The sequence below is a fragment of the Megachile rotundata genome, chromosome 9, assembly GCF_050947335.1.
Source record: "Megachile rotundata isolate GNS110a chromosome 9, iyMegRotu1, whole genome shotgun sequence".
Taxonomy (NCBI): Eukaryota; Metazoa; Arthropoda; class Insecta; order Hymenoptera; family Megachilidae; genus Megachile; species Megachile rotundata.
The window spans coordinates 8572451-8597657 of NC_134991.1; the positions used below are offsets into that span (position 1 = coordinate 8572451).

The 25207-nt window shown below is 34.3% G+C and overlaps 1 protein-coding gene across 4 annotated transcripts in view; it reads left to right on the top strand.

Moving 5' to 3' along the window:
- The window catches only part of LOC100875126 (glutamate receptor ionotropic, kainate 2), a 156542-nt gene that overhangs the window by 100647 nt on the left and 30688 nt on the right, over positions 1 to 25207 (top strand). For all 4 annotated transcript variants that reach the window (XM_012292557.2, XM_003706368.3, XM_076535665.1 and 1 more), the window contains one exon: positions 1062 to 1169. In XM_012292557.2, coding sequence (XP_012147947.1) covers positions 1079 to 1169 — 91 coding nt within the window. In that variant the 5' untranslated portion in view covers positions 1062 to 1078. The remainder of the gene's footprint in view (positions 1 to 1061; positions 1170 to 25207) is intronic.

The following is a 25207-nucleotide window of genomic DNA, read 5'->3' on the forward strand; positions in this document are numbered from 1 at the left end:
AGCTGCATCAAACATTAATCCTCAACTTCATATTGTATAAATGTTATCAATAGCTTTTATTGCACTAAGTAATACCCTTTGATTACATTTGGAAGTTAGTGGTTTACATTATAATTTTTGTCTAGCTTTTCGAATAATTATTAAAAGTATGCTGTAAAATACAGCGAAATAGCTGAAAATATAATAGTAAAATGTTTTCTTTATAACCATATTAAACATCGTTACAATGTCACCAAACAATAATAAAAAACATAGAAAATAAAGTAAAAGAATAACCATTGTTGCGATACGAACAGACCCATTACCTTAAAAGAAGGAAAATATTGAACGATAAAAGAAAAGTTAGCAAAGAAAATCAAAACGTATGATTTCTCGTAAGAAACATATCAAAGTCGAAGGCAAACAGCTGACAAACGAGGGCAACGTGTGGTCACGTATTTACCCGAGATACTTTTCGACCATTTTCAACGATCAAAGAGTTCTTTTACACTCCGATTGATACCAGTAAAATCTCACAGACGCACAAGTGCGATCGTAAAGCGAACGTGACAAGTACTTGTCCCCTGTCTCTTAAATTTGAACGTCAGAAAAATCCCCGTCGCATAAAATCGTACGTTCTTTTCCTCGAGAGTTCTGAATCATTTTACCTGAACGTTACGACTCGAATGGCGATAAAAGCATTGATTCTCACAAATTAATTTTAAATTCTTTAGTTTCAAATTGTAGTAGTCATTCTTTGGAGATGAATTTTCTTGTAGAAAGATTTAGAAACCTGAGGGGTTGATGTATTCAAAATTTGTAAATTTATGAATAAATATCACAAAATTTGCAAATTTATGAATTTGAACGTTCGTGGGCTTGAAAATATGGAAGTATGTAAATTCAAGAATGTGTACACTTAAAAATTTTTTAATTTGATCTTCTGAATACTAATAAGTTAAAAAATTTGAAGGTTTGTAAGTTTTTAAAATTGGAGGGTTAGAATGGTTTATTATGTATCTGAAATCGAGTTTTATATATTTCTATCATTGTAATACGAGTTCTTTTATTATCTGCTTCAGGATTATCTTTGTTCATCATGGACCAACGATGGATGATCTTGATCACCATAATCGGACTATTGGCGACTGTGCCCGAGAATCATGGCGCCCCACGAGTTATAAAAATTGGTAAGTAACAAAACTAAAACTATTAACAGCGATTCCATTTCAATGAATTTAGTTCAACAAAATAAAGAACTTATAACCACAGCAATTCTTAATAATTATAAATAATCATCAAACACAATAAAAAATGAAATACCAATAATCGTTCAACATAACCTAAATTCACGACAGTAAAAATGCTTGAACTCCAATATCCATCAAATATAATAAAAAAGTAAATACCAATAACTGCACAACATAACCTAAGTTCGTGACAACAAAAATGCTCGTACTCTAATGTCGTTGTAAGTAAATTTCCATAACGATCATTACCAGAACGTTTGCAGCCGTCGAAGCAGCTCGCTTTTCACGAATTTCGGTTTCAAGCGAACAGCGTTTGAAATTTCTCCCGAGGTGCCTGAAGAAAAAAGAGCCTGTCGAGTTTGTGCAAATTAAATTTCCAGCAGTTTCGGCACAGAACCCGGTACAATCGCGGAAAAAAAGAAACGAGTCGACCTTTCGTTTTCTCCTTTTTTTTTTACCAACAACGAAAAAATGCGACTTACCTTTCACGCTGACTCGACCAGACGCGAAAATGTTTTTACAATAACTGCATTGCATCAAGTTGTACGTGTGTACCGAGCAAAAGGAAGCTACCGTTCGTTACCCGTCGCTGGGTTGAAACGTTTTTTTGTTCGTTTTTTCGTCGAATTCGCGTAATTCGTCAGTCGAACTGCGTCCGATAACCGTGTCCCGTAAATTGCTCGTATCTCGACGCAGTGCACTCGTTGGCCGGAAACAGGGTGATGGTGTTTGCACTTTATAGGCGTATTACACGACTGCTCTTCTCACCAAGTCACGTACGTCTACGGGGTGTCCAAAAAGTGGGGTAATAATCCAGTATTCTGTAACTAGTCGGTTTATAATATATCATGGACTTTAACTATTTTTACTTAATAATACGTAAAGGATTTTTGATAGGAAAACCTCTGTTAGATAAGATAATCTTATTACTTCGTTATATTGTTATATTACTGTCTTGTTATTTTACTATTTTATTCTCTTTGTTTTATTGTTATATTATTGTCTTACTAGCTTAATATCTTGATATCTTATTATCTTACTATCTACTATCTTCGTAATTTATTTTATTTTCTCAATAGCTCAATGTCTCACTAACTTGTTATCTTCATATTTTATTACTTGATCATTTCATTGTTACCTTGTCATCTTATTATTTTGTCATCATACTCATTGGTATTATCTCTTACCTTATATGTTCTATTTTATCATCGTACTATTACTCTTTTCACTATGTTACATCTACCTTATCTCATTGTCTACATTAAAAATATAGAAGCCCAGTTACTTCCCTAATCTCTCGCAAAATAACTTACAAGATGTCCCATCATTGTCAGACATTTAAGACACCCAGTGCACAAAGCTACGCAGCGGTGGGTTACTAAAGAAAGCGTTTGTCATAGCGGCGGCTTAGTAGAAATTTCCCTTATGAAAATGCCCAAATATTTAGAGAAGAACGGATGGTTTTCATAAGGGCTCTGTTCTGGCGTATGCAGTAGCTGCATTTACCATGATATGCATACACGGTTACACACATTCGTACGCAAGGCTCGTGAATACCCAGGCTGAATATTTCGTTGAGTAGCCCGAAAATCCTACGGAATTCGTCTACATACGCACACGAGAAAATTTTGTTTCACAGCGAGAAATTATTTCGAGCTTAATTCGAACGAAGGAAAGAATTCGCACGCGCCTACGTTTTCGACGACCTTAACTCCACTCGGAGAAAATATGTGTTTAATTAAAGCTTAACGGAAGGTGAACCTAGACCTCTGTAACGAACTGCAGCGAGTTCGTTAAGCTTTGCACGGACAGTGTTTGAGGAACTTGGAGAAATACGTTTGACGTTCATTTTATTATTGATACTATTAGAAAATATTGTGTTAATATCGGAAAAAATCGTGAGAACATTTATATAATATATTTATGTTAATTTGTATATAACGTATGCATGTAAAGGTACAAAGCGATTTTGATTATGTTTGATTAAATCCACAAGTTTCCAAATCCCAAGAAATGTTTCTACATATTCGACTGATCTACAGGAAATTTGTCGTACCTGAAAAATTGTAAGAGTTATTGGTGCAGTTTCCCTTAACCAACTCACCCCGTGTATTTCCATCCTCGATCACTCTGTCTTGCTCTCACCCTATCCCTTGCATCTATCCCTAGATTTACTCGGTCACGTTCACATCACGATCATCGCTCTTGTCAACACGGTTCTTATCGTTTACCAGCAAATACTCCACGTTCATAGCTCACCATCTCCGCTTCCATCGCATTTTACAGTCGCTCTGAACATCTTCAACCATACATTTAATCCATCGATGCGATGCTGCAATATACGAAGAAAGAACGTGTAGAAATTTCCTAGTTTTTTTCGAGGCCACGAAACACGTACGATCAAACGTAAACTTCAAATATTTGAAACTTTGCTGCCGTTTTACATTCAAAGCACAAATATCGAGCATTTGTATGCCAGGGAATAAGTTTCGAATCGATCTTGTATCCTTCGTAATCGGACGGATACCGCGAAAGTGTGCCGTGGATTCTTTCACACGTTTCACTTCGCTGTGCTCGTAATCTTCAGTTCGCGGGAACATCGTTCTCGTGATGTAATAAGCGCGTCAAACGTAATTACAGTTTGAAGAATGTTTCGTGATACGAGATAATGAAAAGTTGTACGCTCGTTAATCACTGTCCCGCTAAAATTGCACAGGAGTCTGCTCGACGTCACGAACGTTTTATATTATCATACCTCGTTCGATAATTAATTCGAATGTTTTGTTGCGAATATTTTATTGTGACGCGACGATAAGACAAATAGGTCCTGACCGAGTTGTCGGTATGAACCGTTTCGCTCTACTTGCCGCGAACGAGACTGCATTCCGTGTGGCTGACTATGAATCGACTATTCTACTGGCTCAAGTCGGATCCCATTCATCAGCCGCGATCAAACAACTTCGCTGCAAATAACGAGATATTCCTCGATAATCTATCGCCATCTCGGATGCTCTGTGATAACAGTTTATATTGGAGTTGAAGCTTTGGATTAAAATTACAGGCATTCGAAGTGAACTTCGAATGCGTTAACGACCGACGTAAGATTTAGTAAAATTTATTATTTATAAGAAAATGAGAACATTTTTCAGAGTTATCAATATTCAATTAATGATATACACTGACAGATTTAGAGATGAAATTAAAAAATTGTTCGCAGTTATCTGAATTGTGTGTCTGACTACACACATCAGTTTTCACTGTGGTCACATGTGATGTTGCAAAAATTGAATTAATTTATATGTAAACTATACAAGAGACACTTTTGAAGGATGCTAATAATAAGATAATGTACACTCACAGATTAAAAGATAAACTACCCTTATTCCCATAACCTGTGTTATAGCATGTCTGACCTTTAACATCAGTTTCTACTGCAACGGTCAATGTGTCAAAGTTCAAAGATACTTACTGTATGTATGCACACTCTAAACGCAAATTGCAAACACAAATAATAATACAAATTTTAAAAATATGAAATTAATTTTATAACACTTTGGGCTTTAAAATAATCTACCAGAGATACATTTTAATTCGTCAAATAATACCAGACATTACACAAATGAAAATTGTCGAACGGGATTAAGAGCACACTGCAATTAAACATTTTTATGTTACAAAAAATATCACTCTGTTTCTGATGATAAATGCAGATTTCAAACTCCTCTAAATTATTTATTATAAAATTCTTACACATATATTTATCACTATTTCATCATATCCTTTATATTTGCAATCGTTGGAATACGTCTCCACACATTTTCGAGATATATTTCTAGCGTGTGCCGTGATGGAACAAATAAATTTTCAAAAACGCACGAATAAATCTTTAACAAGTCACATTGTTGTAGCCGAACTGCGGCAGCAGAAAACATACTGTTACCTTGACCAAAAAAATACAGCTCCGAGCTCTTTTAAATAATGATGCGCAAAAAATATCAATAAATAAATGTTTTCTATTTAAAAAATCTGTTTCACGAAACGATAAATTCCCTACCTTTCATGAAACAGTACGACAGAATAAAAAAAAAATATTTTTCTTCGTTCTCACAATTTTGTGTTTCATTTGGCAAGACATAAAAATTTCATATTTTATTTCATGTACATTTATAGTGCAATGACGAAGGGTTAATCCTAATCGTTTCATGCAAAAGTAATTATATAATTAATTAGTAAATGTGAAATGTACTCGTAATTAATTGGCGTTCATTTGCAACCAGGCAAAATCGATAACAGACGCGATGACAATTTTGAAATTTATCCGAAGATGGTGTATAAAGCAGATTAAAGAGGAAGCGGAAGTAAACAAGCTCCTATAAGATTTGTTTCCGCTGTTTTACGAGCTTTAACAGATAACACCAGTCCCGAGTTGTTCGCTGCCATTGTCCCGAAGAATTACTGGTCATTCGAAGGGTACAAGGAACTGTCGCGTCGTCGGTCGATTCGCTAAAATTTCCAACATGCTGGCACGATGCGACTGTAAATAAGGATTATATTCGCGTACGTGTCGCGCGTGTAAAATTATACGCTGTGAGTGCCGTTCGATCGGAATGCTTTATGACTCCACCCATAATTTCCATAGAACGCAACAAACAAGCAACATGCTTCAAAATAGAAGTCATTGAATTCATCTTAGATCTTTCAATTTTTCAATTTTTCAATTTTTCAATTTTTCAATTTGTCAATTTCTCAATTTTTCAATTTCTCAATTTTTCAATTTCTCAATTTTTCAATTTTTCAATTTTTCAATTTTTCCATTTTTCCATTTTTCCATTTTTCCATTTTTCAATTTCTCAATTTTTCAATTTCTCAATTTCTCAATTTCTCAATTTCTCAATTTACCAATTTTTCAAATTTTCAAATTTTCAATTTTTTAATTTTTCAATTTTTCAATTTTTCAATTTTTCAATTTTCCAAATTCTTAAATCTCTTGCTTGTCCAATTCTAAAACACCCAAATATCCATATTTCTAACTTATTATTCCCTCAATGTTCAACCAACTCCTCGAACATCTCAAACTAAATTCTCAAATTTGCAAATTTGCCTACAAACGTATCAACAACGGTACCAACCCCCAAACATCCTCAGCTCAAGACTCGTGAAATCCATAAATTTGAAGATTATTAAATTTTCGAAATCTGAAACTTCAATACGAAGAGTCTGCTTGTAACATGATTTACCCCAGGTGATCATACTGCACAGTAGACATAGGTTGGTGGACAAGTTCTAATAACGTTATCAAATGTTGGCAAGAGTAGTGGAGTTTTGTAGGGGAAACGCCAATGAAAAGGAGCGTCGTCTCTTTGGTGGCATTGAATGAAGGTGCACGCATACCCGATCCGGTTACACGTTTGAAAAGGAAGTAATCACTTACTACTAGATAGGAGAGGTATTTTCACGATGGCACGTCGCGATTGAAAAGAGTGGCTACCGTCGAGGGAGGGCAAAGGAAGTAGCTACTTGGTACACTCTTCCGGTACGAGGGCGCCCGCGAAGCTGTTCGAGCGCAGGAAATCGACGATCCTTCAAACGATGCCTCGCGTATTTTCTTTTCAATCGATTCTTCTCTTTTCTTCTGTTTTCATCGCGCTATTCGCATTCGCATCGATAAATATGGACCACGTTCCAGCTTCCACGGGGATGAATGAAAGTACCGACGATTCAAAGCGCCCAGCTTGATTTCTGACTGAAAGACTTTATTCAGGACAACAGCGTAATACTTGATGCGGGAGTTTCAGAACTTGCGAGGTTCAGAATTTAGATATATATGTATATCGAAATTTCCGAATTTCCACGTTTTAGAATTTAAATGTATCAGGATAGCGAAAGTCGAGAAATTTTTGAAATTGGACATTTGACAATGTGGAAGTCTAAAGGAAACAAAATTTGAAGATATTGAAAGTTCGTGGACTTGGAATTTGACAACTTGGAAGTTCAAGAAGTTAGAAGTCTGAGAATTTGCTGATTGAATCCTTAAAAGTCTGAAAATTTAAAAATATCAGAATATTTATAAATTTAGATAATTTAGAAGTTTGAGAAATTTGAAAATTTGAGAATTTAACAATTTAAAAAATTAACAAATTAAATTAAATTTGACAATTTAACAAATTCACGAAATTAAATTAAATTTGACAATTTAACAATTTAACGATGTTTTTAAAATTTAACAATTTAGCAAATATAACAAATAATATAAAAATTTGAAAACTCACCCACCCCCAAATTTATAAAATTACCAAATAAATTAAAGAAGCTCAGAAAATTCCTAAAATCGTGAAAATTACAAGAATTCCAAAAAATGACTAAACTGAAAAAATTTAAAGATCCTCTAGTGACACAAAATGCAGACATGTGCACATAATTTAGTAACATAACGTATCAGAAGGGAAAGACAGGGTAAGAAGTCTCGATCAATATTCAGTGTATGTGGATAAAGGTCTGATGTACCGTTGCGGGAAATGTGGGAGTGGCAAGGATGTTGCTGGCATCGTTGACGGATGCCGACGTTGCTGGAACTGATCTGTGGTCCACGCTGAAGAAAATACTGGCTCTGGAAATAGATATCCTGGCGAGAACGTCTGGATCGTCGTCGTCGCCGTCGTTCTGCATATTGCTGCGGATTTTCTTCTTTCGCTATACGTGGCGATGGATATTCGAAACTATCGCCTGCAACTTTTCGAACAATTCGAACATTCCTGGACTTTGAACTTGTACTCTGCAAGTTTTAGGAATGTTAAAGTTTTGGGGGTCTTCGAGACTTTCAGGATCTAACGACAATTCGTAGAGTCAAGCAGTAATAAGACTTAAGGTTTCTCGAGATTAAGGGACTTATTAAGGAGTTTCAAGTGATTTAAATTTTAGCTTTGAACAATTTTTCATTCCTGTATAATTAAATATTTTTGAATTTTTGTATCATTGAATTCATTGAATTGTATCTTTAATTGTTTGTATTATTAGACAACTCTGAAATGTTTCAAAATTTAAATTCAAATGTGAAGTCTCCAAATAGATTCTTGAAGATCAAACAGAAGTATGAAATTTTCAAGTCTAAAATAAAACTGTAAATGATTTGTAGGTTGTAAAATTTTGTAATTGATAATAAAGTAACAAATTGTGGACTCAGGATGTATGTGATAAAAATGTACAAATTTAAGAAAATTAAAAAATTGAGTGATTTAATGAATAAAATTTTAGTACGATTTCATTTACAAATTGTAAAACAAGTTTTCAGTTATAGAACAAGTGTCTGAAGATACGCAACCGGTCTTTCTCAAGAAACCAAAATTTCACCTTTCTCGAATTTGACAACCCACTAGAGACAATAGAAATTGTTTAAGAACAAAACACTCGGAATACCTGTGACTGTATCAAATTGTACAAGCAGCTTACCTTCGGGGACCAAAGTTCCCTAATAACAGTTTGGTTCGCTTCTGCCTGTCTTGGGAATTGTAATTATGTACTTTGTAGATTAATTTACAGGTATTCCGGGTACACGCCAGTTGATCGCAGTTCTCTTAATGAAAGATAATAATTAGCCCAATCACCGTCTATTCATACCGATATGCGAGAAAAGGGCAACGAGTGGGCTATCGATTAAAATTATTATGTCAACGTTGAATGTACTGTGTAAAAATTAAATTTAAATTGTATGTATTTACATTTTAATGGGGGTGATAGAAATTTGTTGTCATTCATGTGACATTATAGATTAGGTAGATGTTTAGGGATTTGAAAATATAAGGATGAGTGTAAGATAAGAGTATAAATAATTAAATATAAATATGTAATATAGTTCCTAGATAAATTAGATATAATTTTTAGATAAATCAGGTAGTATGTTTGGATTTAGGAATCTAGGAATGCAATACAAATTGTTAAAATTTAAAAATGACGAATAGTGAAATATTCAAGTAGCAGAGACACAAAATAATGAATTAGTGAACGATTGTGTCAGAAGAAAATAAAATAGTAATACAGTGAAATAGTGAAATGGTGAAATGGTGAAATGGTGAAATGGTGAAATGGTGAAATGGTGAAATGGTGAAATGGTGAAATGGTAAAATGGTGAAATAGCAAAATAGTAAAATAGTAAAATAGTAAAATAGCAAAATAGTGAAATAGCAATATAGTGAAATCGCAAAACAGTGAAATAGCAAAACAGTGAAATAGCAAAACAGTGAAATAGCAAAACAGTGAAATAGCAAAATAGTGAAATAGCAAAACAGTGTAATAACAAAACAGTGAAATAGCAAAACAGTGAAATAGCAAAATAGTGAAATAGCAAAACAGTGTAATAACAAAACAGTGAAATAGCAAAACAGTGAAATAGCAAAATAGTGAAATAGCAAAACAGTGTAATAACAAAACAGTGAAATAGCAAAACAGTGAAATAGCAAAATAGTGAAATAGCAAAACAGTGTAATAACAAAACAGTGAAATAGCAAAACAGTGAAATAGCAAAATAGTGAAATAGCAAAACAGTGTAATAACAAAACAGTGAAATAGCAAAACAGTCAAATTGCAAAACAGTGTAATAACAAAACAGTGAAATAGCAAAACAGTGAAATAGCAAAATAGTGAAATACTGAAATAGTAAAATAGTGAATTAGTAAAATAGTAAAATAGTAAAATAATAGAATAGTACAAAATAAAATAATAAAACAGTAAAACAGCAAAATGATAACAGGACAATGCTATAAAACTATGAGATAGGAGAACAGAATAGCAAAATATTACAACAGTCCTACTTTACCTAAATCCTCCTAAAATAATTTGCACCATAAAGTACATACTTAAACACAGACATAGATGCCTTCATTGAATGTAAATCATTGGACCCCCGCAAATGTTTACATGTTTAACAAAACTTTGCCAAGGAAGCAAAGTGTTCGTAGCAATTTCTTTTGATGTTCAGTCAGTGTAGTAAAAAAATTTGAACCACGTTGAAAGGTAATATCGTTACCGGTCTTTATTCTTTTTCATTATAATTCTTTCGCCGATATTATCGTCGAAGAAGATACCGAAGTTTCCTGTTTCGTCTTATATTCCTCGCCGCGCTTTGCTCCCTTTGCGTCACTCTATTGCAGCCTCGATAATAGCACGGCTAAGCTCGACTTTGTGGATAATAGTTATAAGTTTAATTAAACCAGTTCTTCGTAGCGCAACCCTCCATTCTTCCTTTGGGATATCGTGCCGTGAGAAGCGCGGATGATTCTCGTATCAAAGAAGAAAAATTACGAGACGCCGAGCATCCTCTCTTCCCGTTGCCGGAGAAGTTCGTCTGAAAATTGAGAGAGGCAATACGACTGCATCTGCAAGCGAATTTTAATTGCCCCTTGAAACAAAGGGAACGTGCCAGGAACTTGTATAAATCTCGACGTTTTGCTCCGGAATTATGACATTATTGAAAAGATTACCGTTTAATTCGGTGCTGCGAGTGTAATACTCAGTTTCGTCCTTTGACTTTACTTTAACGTTCCTTCGTTCTTTGACTTTATGCTGAACTGTAAATTCTTGTTGCCTCGTAAATCTTCTACGGCTTCATAAATCATATGCCATCTTGGAATTTTTCTTTTATTGCAGTTGATTTGTTATTTCTGTCTCCGATGTTGATATTCCCCCTTTTCTTTCATGTATATTTGTCCAGTACATTTTCTTATGCATTCTTTATGTACTTTCTTTGATGAACTCTTCATGTACTCTCTTCGATGTTTCATTTTGTGTTAATTTTTATTGTTTATACCTGTTGTTAATTTTAGTCACTTTGTTATGATACATTGTGGTCAAGACTTTTTTAAATTGCTTAAAATGGAAAATTGTTATGTTCTTCATTAATAATGTCCAACATTATAATAGTAAATAAAAATAGAACTATTGCACTGCAGAGCAGAATTAAAAATGACCTTCATTAACAACGTCCCCCAAAATTATAAAATTAAGTAAAAATGAAAATACTACAATATGAAACAGAAGTAAAATCCTCCATTAAAAAGAAGGTCTTCCAAAATTATGATATTAAATAAAAATAGAACTATTGCACTATAGAGCAGAATTAAAAATGTCCTTCATTAACAGCGTCCCCTAAAATTATAAAATTAAGTAAAAATGAAAATACTACAATATGAAGTAGAAGTAAAATCCTCCATTAAAAAGATCTTCCAAAATTATGATATTAAATGAAAATAGAACTATTGCAATATGGAACAGAATGAAAAATGTCTTCCATTAACAACGTCCTCCAAAATTATAAAATTAAATAAAAATGAAAATACTACAGTATGAAGTAAAAGTAAAATCCTCCATTAAAAAGGTCTTCCAAACTTATGATATTAAATGAAAATAGAACTATTGCAATATGGAACAGAATGAAAAATGTCCTCCATTAACAACGTCCCCCAAAATTATAAAATTAAATAAAAATGAAAATCCTGCAGTATGAAGTAAAATTCTCCATTAAAAAAGGTTTCCCAAAATTACAAAATTAAATAAAAATCAAAACATTATATCGTAAAGTAAAATTAAAAGTGACGTTGAAAGCATAAAAGAAAAGTTTCATTGGAGGTAACAGCGAAGTTGTGCAATGTTCGTGGAAAAAAGGTGCAGAAACATATTCGTTGGTTTTATTCAGGGCACGGTGACGCCATTTCGACGACGTTGGCTACTTCGCAAATGCAATAATAATCGAGACTACGACCGCTTTAAAAGTTTATGTTTAGAGAACGTTGTTCGGTTCCCCTCTTCGCTTCGTGGATATCGTGACGCCGCCATTTTAACGCCTCCCCGTTCGCGACGTATTCGCTAATGAGACACCACAGGGGATTACTAGATTAGCTTAATTTTTCTTCGTTTAGTCGTGAAAATACTTAAACGCGACCATTTCATTGTGTAAATTTGAAAGTTTCATCGTAACCCGAACGTTCCGGTTTCCTTCGAGAAAGGAAATTCTTTTAAAGGGTCGTCGTAAAAATTCACGAGAAATTTTTACTAACGCACGGACTATCCCTTTGTTCCGGTTTTTATTGGACGTTCGAGATGGACGCGATCGGTGCTATTATGGAGATGTCGGTCGATCGACAAATATTGCCATTTCTTAGGGTTCTTCGCGTTTATGGCACTTTGTAGGAATTTCCTGATTCGAGAATATGGAAATTTAGTAATTTAGTGACTCAGAAATTTAGGAACCTAAATTCGAGGATTTGGAGACGTGGAAAAGGAAATCTTAGAATTTGGAAATTTAGGGACTCTAAACATAAGAATTTGAAGGATGTTGGGATTTGACAATGTGGAGCTTTGAAGAACTGCAGAAAATTTAAGAAATTGAAAATTTAAAACGGGTAGTTTGAAAATTTTGAGGTTTAAGAATTTTGATAATTTAATCGTGAAAATTTGGTAATTGGGTACTTTGGAAACTTGGAAATCTAAAGAGTTGCAAATTTGGAAATTTAGGAATTTGCGAATATGAAAATTTAAAAATATGAATATTTAGGAATTTAGAAATTTAACATTTCAAAATTTAGAAATTTAAAATTCAGAAAATTGAAGATTAAGAATTAGAAAATCTGGAAATTCAGCCACTGAATATTTTTTGTGTCCATCGTCTGTCAACAACACTCAGACATTGACAATATTATATAAATATATGTATACCGATCGTGAAATTCAGAAAATTTGGGAATATATTGATCTGAAGTTTCTATTGGATTATGCGGCCACGCATTGGATCGGTCGATTATCGTTGAATTTTAATGAAGTTATGAATAAAACGAGATAATTACTGTAGGTAACCGCAACCACCAAGCGACAATTTCAGATAATAACCAGTCATGTTTTACAATTTGTGCTATTGTAATGTCGCTTTTAATTGATGAAATATTAAATGACCCAGTGCACAAGGGCCAAACAGTATTATGTGAATACGGTTTCCAGCGTAGAGATAATGTTCCATGTCTTTTTTCTTTGTATATCCCAATCGTGTCGTTTCATAAAGAAACCATGTTGAACGCTCTGTATTATTGAAATGTACAATGATGTTTCAGTCAGATTGGTCAGTGAGAAATTTTGATTCCAGTTTCAATTCTACATGCAATATTTCCTTGGTACAGTAATTTGATAATAGCAACATTAGCTTAAAAATTTGTTTTGGGATTGAATGTAGATAAATAAGGGTTCTTGAAAACTTTTACAGTATGCGCTATTATTATAGTTTTAATTATTTTAATTTTAGTGTTGAAATGTAATGAACTACAAGAACAGCAATAAAATATTTAGATATTAAATGTTAACTTTGAAATCGATGAACCATAAATACTATTGTAAGCTGATTTCATACTATTAAGTTATGTCATGCTTAATTTGAGTTAACTCTTCTGAAGAAGTTTTTGTATACTCTGCAGCGATTTTGTATACTCGGTAGCCATTTTGTATACTTGGCAGCCATTTTGTATACTTGGCACCTATTTTGTATGCTCGGTAGCCATTTTGTATACTCGGTAGCCATTTTGCATACTCGGTAGCCATTTTGCATACTCGGTAGCCATTTTGTATACTCAGCAACCATTTTGTATACTCGGTAGCCATTTTGTATACTTAGCAGCCATTTTGTACACTCGGTAGCCATTTTGTATACTTGGCAGCCATTTTGTATACCCGACAGCCATTTTGTATAACAAAAAATAAAGTATTCGCTCAATCAAATTTAATCGAAACCTCAGTAAACGAGTTTCTAATCACAACTATAGTTAATTGCAAACCATAATTAAATTACAAATACGTTTCGCAAAAATATCTCTCAAAATGACGCGACTCAGCAAAACTTCATGCAGCTCGTATAAACTTTTGTTCGGTTTTCGTATATTGCTTTCAATCAAAAGTTTGAAAGAGAGATTGGAGATATTTCAATGTTAAATAAAGACGTTACCACGGTTAATCCGTCCCGCGCAGCGAACCGAATTCAATCTACGAAATGGCTGTACAGGTTCCATCGAATTATACAAGCCAGTGCTCTCGGCTAGCCTCTTTTCATTCACGAACAGTACGAAAGGTTCCGGTCGATTGCGTGTTATCGATTCGACGATCTGATGCCTCGATATTTTTGTTTTTTATCCGGGGTTGAAAGGCAACTTGAAAAACTCGGTAAGACCTTAAAGTGGCGCTTTCTCGACGCAACTCTTAATGCACCCCGACGATACCGGCTAACCAGGTACCACTTGACTGGCCCGTTCAACCCTTTGCGGACCATTCTAACCCATTATCCCGGTACTATTAACAGTCTTATGTAAATTTTGTTTGCCACCGACCGACAATGCGCTCGAGTGGCGAACTTGTCGGTGCCGCACGAGCACTCGCGACACTACGAGTGCCATTCAACCAACGACATTTTCAGGGAACTCGAGGACTTCGTGTTTTTCTTACGGCACGAACGATTCGCTCGTTACTTCGACCGACTTTCGGGTCTCCAGAATCTGTCGAAGAATTATTTCTTTGAGGATTATTCGAAACAGATTTTACAAGGGGTTGAGTCAAATCTGATTGGGAGAGCAGTTATTTCTTTTTCGGAAGAAAATCAGAATCTGACACTTTGGAATTTTGAAGGTTTGTAGTTTTTGAATGACACCTTGGAATTTTAGAATTTTTGAATTTGGTGAATTTGGAACTTTTGAACTTTAGGACGAAAGATTGAAACCTTTTAATTTTGGAATTTTAGAATTTTCCAACATTGGAACTTGAAATTTTAGAATTTTGAATTGTTTGAATTTGAAGAATTCAAGATTTTGAAATTTTCTAATATTAGTATCTTCAATTTGAATTTCAGAATTTTTAAACAAAACCTTCAACTTATATGCTCTAGGACTTTCTGCAATATCAAAGCTTTCAAAGATTAAAATTTGTTCAATTTAACAATTATTTCCTCTCTGAATTTTCGCACTTTCCTATTACAAAATGTATGAACTTTTTTATTCCATAATTTTGCAACGTACTCTCGTTCAAACCACCAAAATCGCTAACATTAATCTTGAATCGTGTACTAAAATACATAACCTTATTTATAACTGACAATTTTGCATTTAACAAATCGATACCAACATCAATTACCGATAACAAGCGCCATAAATTTAATATCGATAAAAAACCAATAAGAGAAACAAGATGAAAATAAATGTTCCTAATAAAGATGAAATCCGCTCTGAATGAATTTAAACATCCGGCGAAAGGGAATTCATCTTCAGAAGGGAACACGGTGTTCGATAAACTTTTATCAAATGCTTTTTGTATGCAACAAGCGTTCTGTTGTCTATTACCGGCGATTTATTTGTTTTCCGATGCACACGAAACAATTCACTTTTTGTCTGAATGGATTCCAATAAAATTTATACCGCTTCTACCAATATTTATTGACCTGTCCAGGTAATTGTTAAAAAACTTCGATTGAAACACAGCACGGAAACAGCTACCATCTTTTTCCTCGTTATTTATTTAGTTCATTCGGCTGGAAACAGGGATATTTAAAAATTACCTTTTATGGTTTTGCAGAGGAAAGAAACTGTGGAGATGCTTTAAAAATATTTGAAATAATATTAAGAATTTTAGTCGTTCAAATATTTTTCTGTCAAACTTGTAAAATTTTAAACTTAAACAGATAAACTTGTATATGTATATACAAATTTGTAAATTTCAAACTTGAAATTAATTAATATACTTTTACTTATTTACAAAAAGAATACTTGAGCTAAAAAAAACTTGAACTAAAAAATAGATAAAAATAAACCAAAATATTTCAACACATTTTCTTCGCAAAGAAAGAAGCAATCGAAAGCAATTAATTATAAACTCGTTTTCTAACATCCCAATAATTTCTCATCGCTCTCATAGATCGCTGACAACGCGCGCTATTGTCACGCAATTGTAGAAACATGCCAGAGAATGTTTTGCACAAACTGAAGCTGCAGATCCGAGCAGAGACGAGCTGAAATCCATGGGGGAACGATATCAACAGCTCTGAACTCGTAAAATCCGATACGGGCAATCCACAGACTCACGGGACCTGATACAAATGATCCGCGATTCGCAGGATTCGATGTAGACGATTTACAGCTTGCGAGGCATGGCGGAAACGATTCAAAATTTCTGGGACACAATGTACCGAAATCGCGAAACCCGGCTACAAACGAGATGCTCTGCGGGGATTTAACGCAGACAGATCTGTAGAACTCGGATCGGATACGATATCTGTGTGTGATCCAATACAGATGATTTTATCGTGTTACATCCTCTACTGTCTTGCTTTCTGCAAAATTTTCTGTCCCAGTACGTAAAGCTTCCACTCTGCTGAGCTAATTCTCCAAAGTTTTTGGAGGAAATTAGGTAGAAGTTTACGCTCTAAGACTTTCTACGTAATTCACTGCTTAAATTGAGAAGAAAGAAATATACACTCTTTTATACTTGTACTCTGGGTGGTATGTCTAGATTAGGTTAATTAAATGCAGTGTAAATTAGATATACCTGTATGTATAGCACTATCAGTTCATTTTTAATTTTTCTTTTAAGAAAGCAATTTAAATTTGCAAGAAAGTAAAGAATGTTTCGTTGAAGCTAGCTATTTTCCATCTACCCTTCAAATTATTGAACGCTTCCCAAAGAACTCACATTTTGAGAAAAATCAATAATCCAGTCATTTTGTGATTTTAGAATTTTAAGATCTTGAGACATCAACAAAAATGAAGTTTCAGAACTCCAAGAGCAAAACTTAAAAAACCTAAAATTTCTTAATTTCGTGACCTTAAAATATTGCAATCATTAAAGGTTTAATATTACGAAAATGTTTGAGAATCACTGAGGTACAGAATGAGGGTGCCATATTCCTATAGACACAAATCACAAGGCAATCATCTTAATGAAATAATTAGATAACATCTTCTCATTTCACGCAGGCAGTGTCTGATGAATAGAAATCAGGTTCCAGTAAACGGTAGCCATTCTTCGGTCTATTTGCCCCTATCTGTTTCACCCTTTGTCAGTGCCTCATCCCGCAGCTAAACGAGAGTCAGCTCGGTGTTCGTCAAACCATCGCGATTGATCCTCTCGTCTCGTGTTAGCTTGCTTTAGTTTCGATTAGCTTCCTTCGTGACAGAAGGAGAACCTCGACTTGGAAACTTGCTAATCTATGCTCGGATACGGACTTCGCGAAACAGAGGACTGAAGTTCAAAGGGGTAGACGGAAGAAGATGGCGACTTCCTCTGACGAGTAATGAAGCTACTGTGATTAGTCTTGTTATCAATTATGGCAGTAATATTATGGAAATAACAATTATATTCTCGTTCAAGTTTGATGGACTGTTTTACGCAATGGGTTCAACCCTTATGGGTTATTTATGTAATGTATTCTTATGATAAAAATTCTTTGCAATATTTCTGGTTTTGTAAATTTCACCGTACGTAATTTTGTAAAAGTAGTACACAATGTACTAATTTTATTAATCATTAATTTTATTAATGTAGGTTGCATTTAATAAGTACACTTAAATTTGTCAGTTCTGTAATTCTACGATAAAGGTTGAACTGTTTGCTGAGTGTTACTAATACAGCAGTTAATTTTAATAATGCAAACAAATTTTCATTACATTCTTTCATGTACTATTGAAATAAAACTGTGATATGTGTTTCCAACTAATTCGTGAATTTTCAAATAAAAATTGCAGTGCTATTAAATTCGGATTTAATGAAAATATTCCAGTAATCCTCCGCTCTTTTAAATTTGTGAAATTATTGCGTTTGTTTCATTATGTGCGGTAATTAAATAAGAAACACGCTGTTAATCATAAATTTTAATAATGGTACATCCGAAATGGACGAAAATAATGATGAATTTTGTTGCAGTAATTAACGCGGCCTGCAGAAACGCCTGTTATAAAGTAATTACAAATATCGATCGTCAAAACGCGAAGAATAATTTATTTGTTACACAGTGTGATGACGCAAAAGAAGATCCCTATTGTGCCTGAAGGATTATTCAACGTCTCACTTTCTGTCATTAATTTTCGGTTTGTGACAGTCTTTTTTGCCCAGGGAAATTCACTAGGGGAATTGATCGAATTAAAAGAGAATGGTTTCACGTTTGGCTGAGTTGTTTAATCCTGATTAATTGCAGTTTTTATTACGCGAAAGGAAGAATATATTGTGCCTTTACGGTTGTGTGATTTGACGAAGAGCTTTTTCGTCGTCCCTTATCGTTAGGAGGTCGGATTAAAACGACACTCTGTATTGTTACAAATGTCTATGATATATTTATATAATTTCACATGAAGGATTTGTATTTTAAATTTGAAAGTGAAATATGAGGGAGATTTCGTGCACGAAAATTTCAAACTGCAACGTCTTTAACATCGCATAACTTAACAGGAGAACATTTTCTCTATTTTCTTTGCTTTGAAAACAAAAACAGAAGTATGCTTTGTTTAAAAATAGGGAATGCTTTAATTTACCATACTAACGGCATAATTTAGCATAAAAACGGCATACGTTTTGTTAATTTCATATGAATTTGCGCAGGAACAAATTCACGTAAATAAAAATTCACTTCATGGAAATTTTTAATTAATAAGACATTTGATAACGGAACAATTAAATAACATTTAATGAAATTACAAAGAAAATTGCGCACGTTCTTTTCAATGAAATAGTAATATAAAACTGACTGAAAATTAATTAAAATTTAGAACGATGCGTTTCTCAATGAAACATGAAACTTGCAACCCCAATTTCTTCACACTACGCAATGACCATAATCATTAACGAGTCACTCAAGTAATATTTTACCTACAACTTCATCCATAAGAACTTGTATTTTAATTTCATAACGATGTCGCATAACAACGTAAATGCTCGTAATTTCCCGAACAATTACGCGGCAATTATGAAAAGTGCACGAAGTCGGAAGCGCAGAGCTATGCGGAATAATATCGTTAGCATTCGAGGCTTTGTTGTTTGCACAGTTTTCCATCTAACAGAAAGTGCTATTCACCAACACGCGAACGAGCATGGAGTTTAAACCGGTGTCCCGTAGAAACTAACTTTACTACGATTTGGACGAGTTGAATCGGAGAAACGTCATAACCATGAACAAGTATAATTACGTGATGACTGTTGCACTTGAGCTCAATATTCATAAATTCCTTGAATATCAAACGTCATAAAATATGCGACCTTTGATAGGTAATATTTCGTTGGATTAACACCTATGATTTCAAATTCCAATGTTCGTAAAATGTTCATAGGAACACTTTTATAAAAAAAACATAACCTAGAAATAATCTTCCCATACGTAACTATTGGTCAATTTTCTTTTCAAATGTCATAAAGTATGCAACCTTTGATAGGTAATATTTTGTTGGATTAACACCTATGATTTCAAATTCTAATGTTCATAAAATGTTCACTGGAAAAATTTTATAAAGAAGACATAACCTAGAAATAATCTTCCCATACGTAACTATTGGTCAATCTCCTTTTGTCAAAGAATAAAAACAAGTAGTATAATATATATAAGTAGTATAATAGTTTAGTTGAATTATCATTAATAATTTAATAGTTAAAAATACAAAAATGGTTCTATAAAAAGAAGATATATGTACACATATGTATTAACCTAGAAATAACCTTCTCCCCATATGTAGCTACTATAAAGACTTTCATTAATAAAGAAAAATCGTAACTCATATATTTAATTAAAATATCATTAATAATTAAGTATTCCAACTTTCCAGAAATAAAATATATTAACCTAGAGAACATCTCCTTTTCTTTCTTTAAAGCCCAAGCATAAAAGATTCGTCGACAATGAATAGAAAAATAAAGCAAGATCGAATAAAATATGTAGAAGGTCCAGAAAATTGAATTCGAATTTTTCGATCGATCTTTATTATTCTCTCAGAGCAGATTATTCAACGAGGTATCAAAGTGTCGCGAAATGATCCCTTTTCAGGCCATGAAAAGCTGCCGAGACACGGAAAGCTGCCAGGCCTTTGTGCCTTCGATAAACAATTTACAACGGTGTTTAATAATTCGCAGGTCCGAGAGACTCGCAGGGCCATTAAATTGCAGAAGTGTATCGTCGACCGTGAACGGAAAGAGTTAAGGGCCGCTTTTACGACAACTGCGAGGGCAGCTCTTTCTTTTGAACTGCACTTACTGCCCCCTGGTGACAGCATGAATTAAACGAAACTTTCTCAGAAAATTGTCTCACGTTCTTCGTATATACGAAACTAGTCGATGCTGGACAGAGAAATTGAAAATAAGTGAGATACCTTGCTACGTTGGGTTTGATCTCGACTTCTTTAACATCGTTGATGAAACTCTGTTGCTACCTCGTCTCTGTTTGCCAGCGACGATAATTAAAGCTTCATGTAAACGTCAGAATCCCGAGAAGCTTAATCATGAACTGCGTCGTTTTCCTGTAACCTTTGCGACGTTTTCAAACACCGTTAAATGTAATTGTTCGCTAAGTTAAAATCCGGAACACGAAACTGCTTATTTTCCCCTTGCTTGAACAGCTTTTTAATATCCTCTTTGTCGCTATGACTCTGTTGTTCTTTTACTTAACTGCGTATGACGCATACTTGATTCGAAAGTAAAAATTAAATTGACATATGAAATTAATATACTCATCTGATGATGAAAATCTTTTAAATTTTTGTAATCTAACACGAGGAACTGAACGTTTGACTATTTGGTAATTTTTAGGTTAAATATCTGTGAATTAGGATTTTGTAAATTAAATTCAAGTACAATAATTTATCAAGAATCTTTCACCTTAGATTTTTATGAAACTTGGAAATTTGAGAATTCGAGAAATTTGTTGTTTTAAAATTACAAACTGCAAAATTTAGAGATTCGGATATTTGAGAATTAAAAAATTGGGAATTAAAAAATTTAAAAATGAGAAAATTTAAGAATAAAAGTGCCTAATTCCACATGTATGGAAGTAGTCTATAATATTACAGTAATCTGTAATCCCCTTTTTTAGTTTCGCGAATGGGAACACGACAGATGTGTTCAATTTCCGTAACAAAGACATCGTACAGCGTTATAGATATTGATTATTCGATTTTTCGAGTCGCTCCGTTCCGGATGGAATAATATTGTTCCACGGATGAAAAAACAACAGCAGAACCGAGAGCTGTGTCAACGACGACACCGAGAATCAACTTCGAAACCGCGTTTAAAGATCGTATCGAGGATAAGGGTGAGAAAGCGAGCGAGCGCGGGATTTCATTTCACGGCTCATTGGTATTTATTATACACCAACGCGTTTTTATCATTATTTAGGAGGAATATTCCGCTTTAATTAACGCGACGGACGTGACTCGGTGAGGGTCGAAGGAACTGCGAGGGCGGTGGGAAGTAGAAAGATGAAAAATACGTTTGGAATGTTTAATTACTGAATAACATTTTAATGAAGGGCCGCTGAGCTACCAGCTTAGCAAACTTGGTACAATAAGTTGCTCGCGACTCTGCCTCCCGATGAAAGAGAATCAGAAAGTTTTGTCGATCTAAAATTCTGCGGAGGACACATTGTTTTGTTTCGCTGTTGTTTCAGACGATTGTTGTTGAATTCAGATTTGGAAATTGGAGAGAGAGGACAAAATGGTGGATGGCGAAATGAAGTTTACGCTTGAGGTATTAAGCTTTTATTTTGGACGTTTTATTTGGGAATTTGAGACTGTGAATACATGGATCGGGGAATTTTTTGGTGGTAGAAAAGTTTTTATTTTGGAAATTTGGGAACTTAGAGAGTGGGGATTAGAAGTTATGAAATTTGGTAATTAGGGGATTAGGAGAGTAGGGAATTAGGGACTTAGGAAATTAGGGGATTAGGGAATTAGGAGAATAAGGAATTAGCGAATTAAGGAATTAGGAAATAAAGGAATTAGGAAATTAAGGAACTAGAAAATTAAGGAATTAGGAAATTAAGATATTTGGGAATTTAAGAATTGGACAAATTGGGAATATGGGAACTTGGGACTTTGAGGATTAGGGAATTAAGGAAATAGAGTATTGGGGAACTGGAGAATAAGGGAATGAAGGAATTAGGGAATTAGGGAATCAGGAATTACGAAATTAGGAAATTAGGGGATTACAGAATAAGAGAATTAGGGAATTAAGAAATTAGAGTATTAAGGGAATGGGGAGTTAGGGAATTAGGGGAGTAGAGTATTAGCGAATTGTGGAATTGAGGAATAAGGGAATTAGGGAATTATGGAATTAGAGTATTAGGCAGATACAGAATTTAAGAATATCAGAATTCGAAAATTGGGATTTGGGAATTTAGGAATTTTGGAATTTAGGAATTTAGGAATTTAGGAATTTAGGAATTTAGGAATTTAGGAACTTAGGAATTTGCAAATTTAGGAACTTAGGAATTTGCAAATTTGGGAATACAGAAATTAGAAATTGAGAATTTAACAATTGAATATTTGAGAATTTGTAATTTGGGAAATCGGGAATTCGCGAATTTAAAAATTTGAATATTCAGAAATTAATATTTCAAATTTTTGTACACAAAAATTAAAAAACTTAGAATTTTGGAAATTTAGAAACTTGAAAATCTGACCATCCACATCTGTACCATACATAACACCCTTAAAAATTCTCCCATATTTCAATAAAATTTAAATCTCCCAAAAAATGATTACTAAAACTGTTATTTGCGACTTACACCCCATTGCACGGACGTAACCCCTTAACAGTAGTTTTCAATTAAACGTAAAACTCGTTTCGTTTGAATAGAAGGACTATCGCTGTTCTTAGAGTGAACCTATCCAGAACAACGCCTATAATTGCGAAGAAACGAGGCTGAACGGAAGTTCTCTATAGACGAAACTCTCGCAAGACCTGTTGAACACATTGCAGTTGCCCCGACAGGTGCATCGTCCGGAGTTCCTCGTCGATTTCCCAGCCGAATACGCGTCACGTTCGCAGCATCGATTTTCCATATCGCTCGCCGTTGCCCTCAACTTTTATCACGCGATGGGGGATGAAAGTTTCGCCGGCAAAAGTGAAGCGAAGACAAAGGAGGCAAATCGATCAGGCATCCCTTCGTTTTTCGATTACGCTACCACCTGTAAACTCGCGACCCTCGAATGAAAAAGTTTCGAATGATTGTTGCTCGTTCTTTCTCTACGGACAACGTCACCTAAAAACCTTCGAATATTTAGGATATTTAGGACAGAATAATTAAAAACAAATACGACTGAAAATATGTAGGAAGTTCGTATTATTATATAAAATTTTACTTGTTACTCTTATTATTTATTTTGAAGTAGCATTGAATATTATTTACGAAGGAGATGAACAGCGCATAGCTCTGTTGTTCCACCGTATCATCGCAAATTATTCCACATAATTTGTATTTTGTTATCATGATATATTTGTAACGAATATTTCATACCGGATTAAATATGCTGAAGTTTTATTCGTATTTCACCGAGCGATGTACGATCGGATTTATTGTTATCCGATGCCGTTTTAATATTTTAATACAGCGTAACATACGATTGTTCCATTTCATTATTTGCTACTTGATTGCAGTATGATGATTTATATTAAGGTTTAGTTGTCAAAATATTTTATAATTTCCCTGATGTACATGTTCGAATCGATTTAAATACGATCTTGAATTTCCTATCTGCTTATGAAGGTTCCATATGACATCGCAGATATTTTGACATTCTTTCTCGTCCATTGAGGTATAACGTTCGGAAGATTTATCGAAAGCTTTATCGGCCGACTCATTACGCGAATATCCGAACGCCTTATCGAGCTGCGGCCGCTCGATTGATCCAGCGTCGAAATTAATCGACGCCAATGCTATTCGAAATTCTAATCGATCGTAATGGAATTAAAGCGAGCCGGCGGAGAAACCGAGCAAAAAGCGTGAATGATCGATCACGGACCGATACGTTCGAGCGGTATCCGGAGCGTCGAGCACGCGTAGAATTTAATGCGAATCCGTAAAAAATGGTTTGTCCGTGGGAGAAAGGTGGGAGGAAGTGGTACAATTTTCCTAGAAAGATAGACTTGGTGGAAATTCAATTTACTATCAAACGGCAGCCGTCGTAAATCAGTCGAATCGATCTTCGAAGGACGCGAAGGATCTTATCGGAAGAAACGCGAAATAAATGATAAAAGAGATTCTAGCACTCCGGCAACGTGATTACGATCCAGAGAATCGTTGGTTAATGGAAAATATCGTTTTTGCTTCGAGACTGCTTCCTACAATTGGCCGTAGTGCGGACAGCTTTGATATATGGCTCGACTTCCAATTATCAAATGCAATTATTCGATTGTTTGAATTGAACAAAATTTTTATATAATTCGTGTTAACAATTCACGAAAGGGCCGTGTAAATTCACGTTTACTGTTCTGAATTCCTAAGAAACCTAAGAACCTTGGTTCAGGTTCCAAGGAATTGGCGCACGAGGTCGACTCAAGTCTTTCTTTTATATCAAGATGTTGAGGAAGGAATTCGAATTTGGAAGATATGCATAATTGTCAATGAAAATTGCAATAACAACAGATACGACTTTTTAAGAATGGAAATGCTCGACAAATTTTCAATGACTGTCAAATTTCCAGTGATACTTCCATGATAGCGAACGTTTAATGCGTACACATTGATCGCCATCAGTGAAAGCTGAGGTTTGTAGTCAGACGCATTACATTATGTATAAAGATGTCAACCCACGAGTTGGTACATGGAGATCGACTCTCATGCGCCAACTGGTGGGTTGACATCAATAGATATTTCACTTTAATTTTTGATAAGTTGCATTACTTTTTCATTTTCATTTTTCCTTAATATAAGTTTTATCTGAACCTTCCTCATTCTATCAATATCTATGTAACCCTACATTTAGGGTAATTTAACA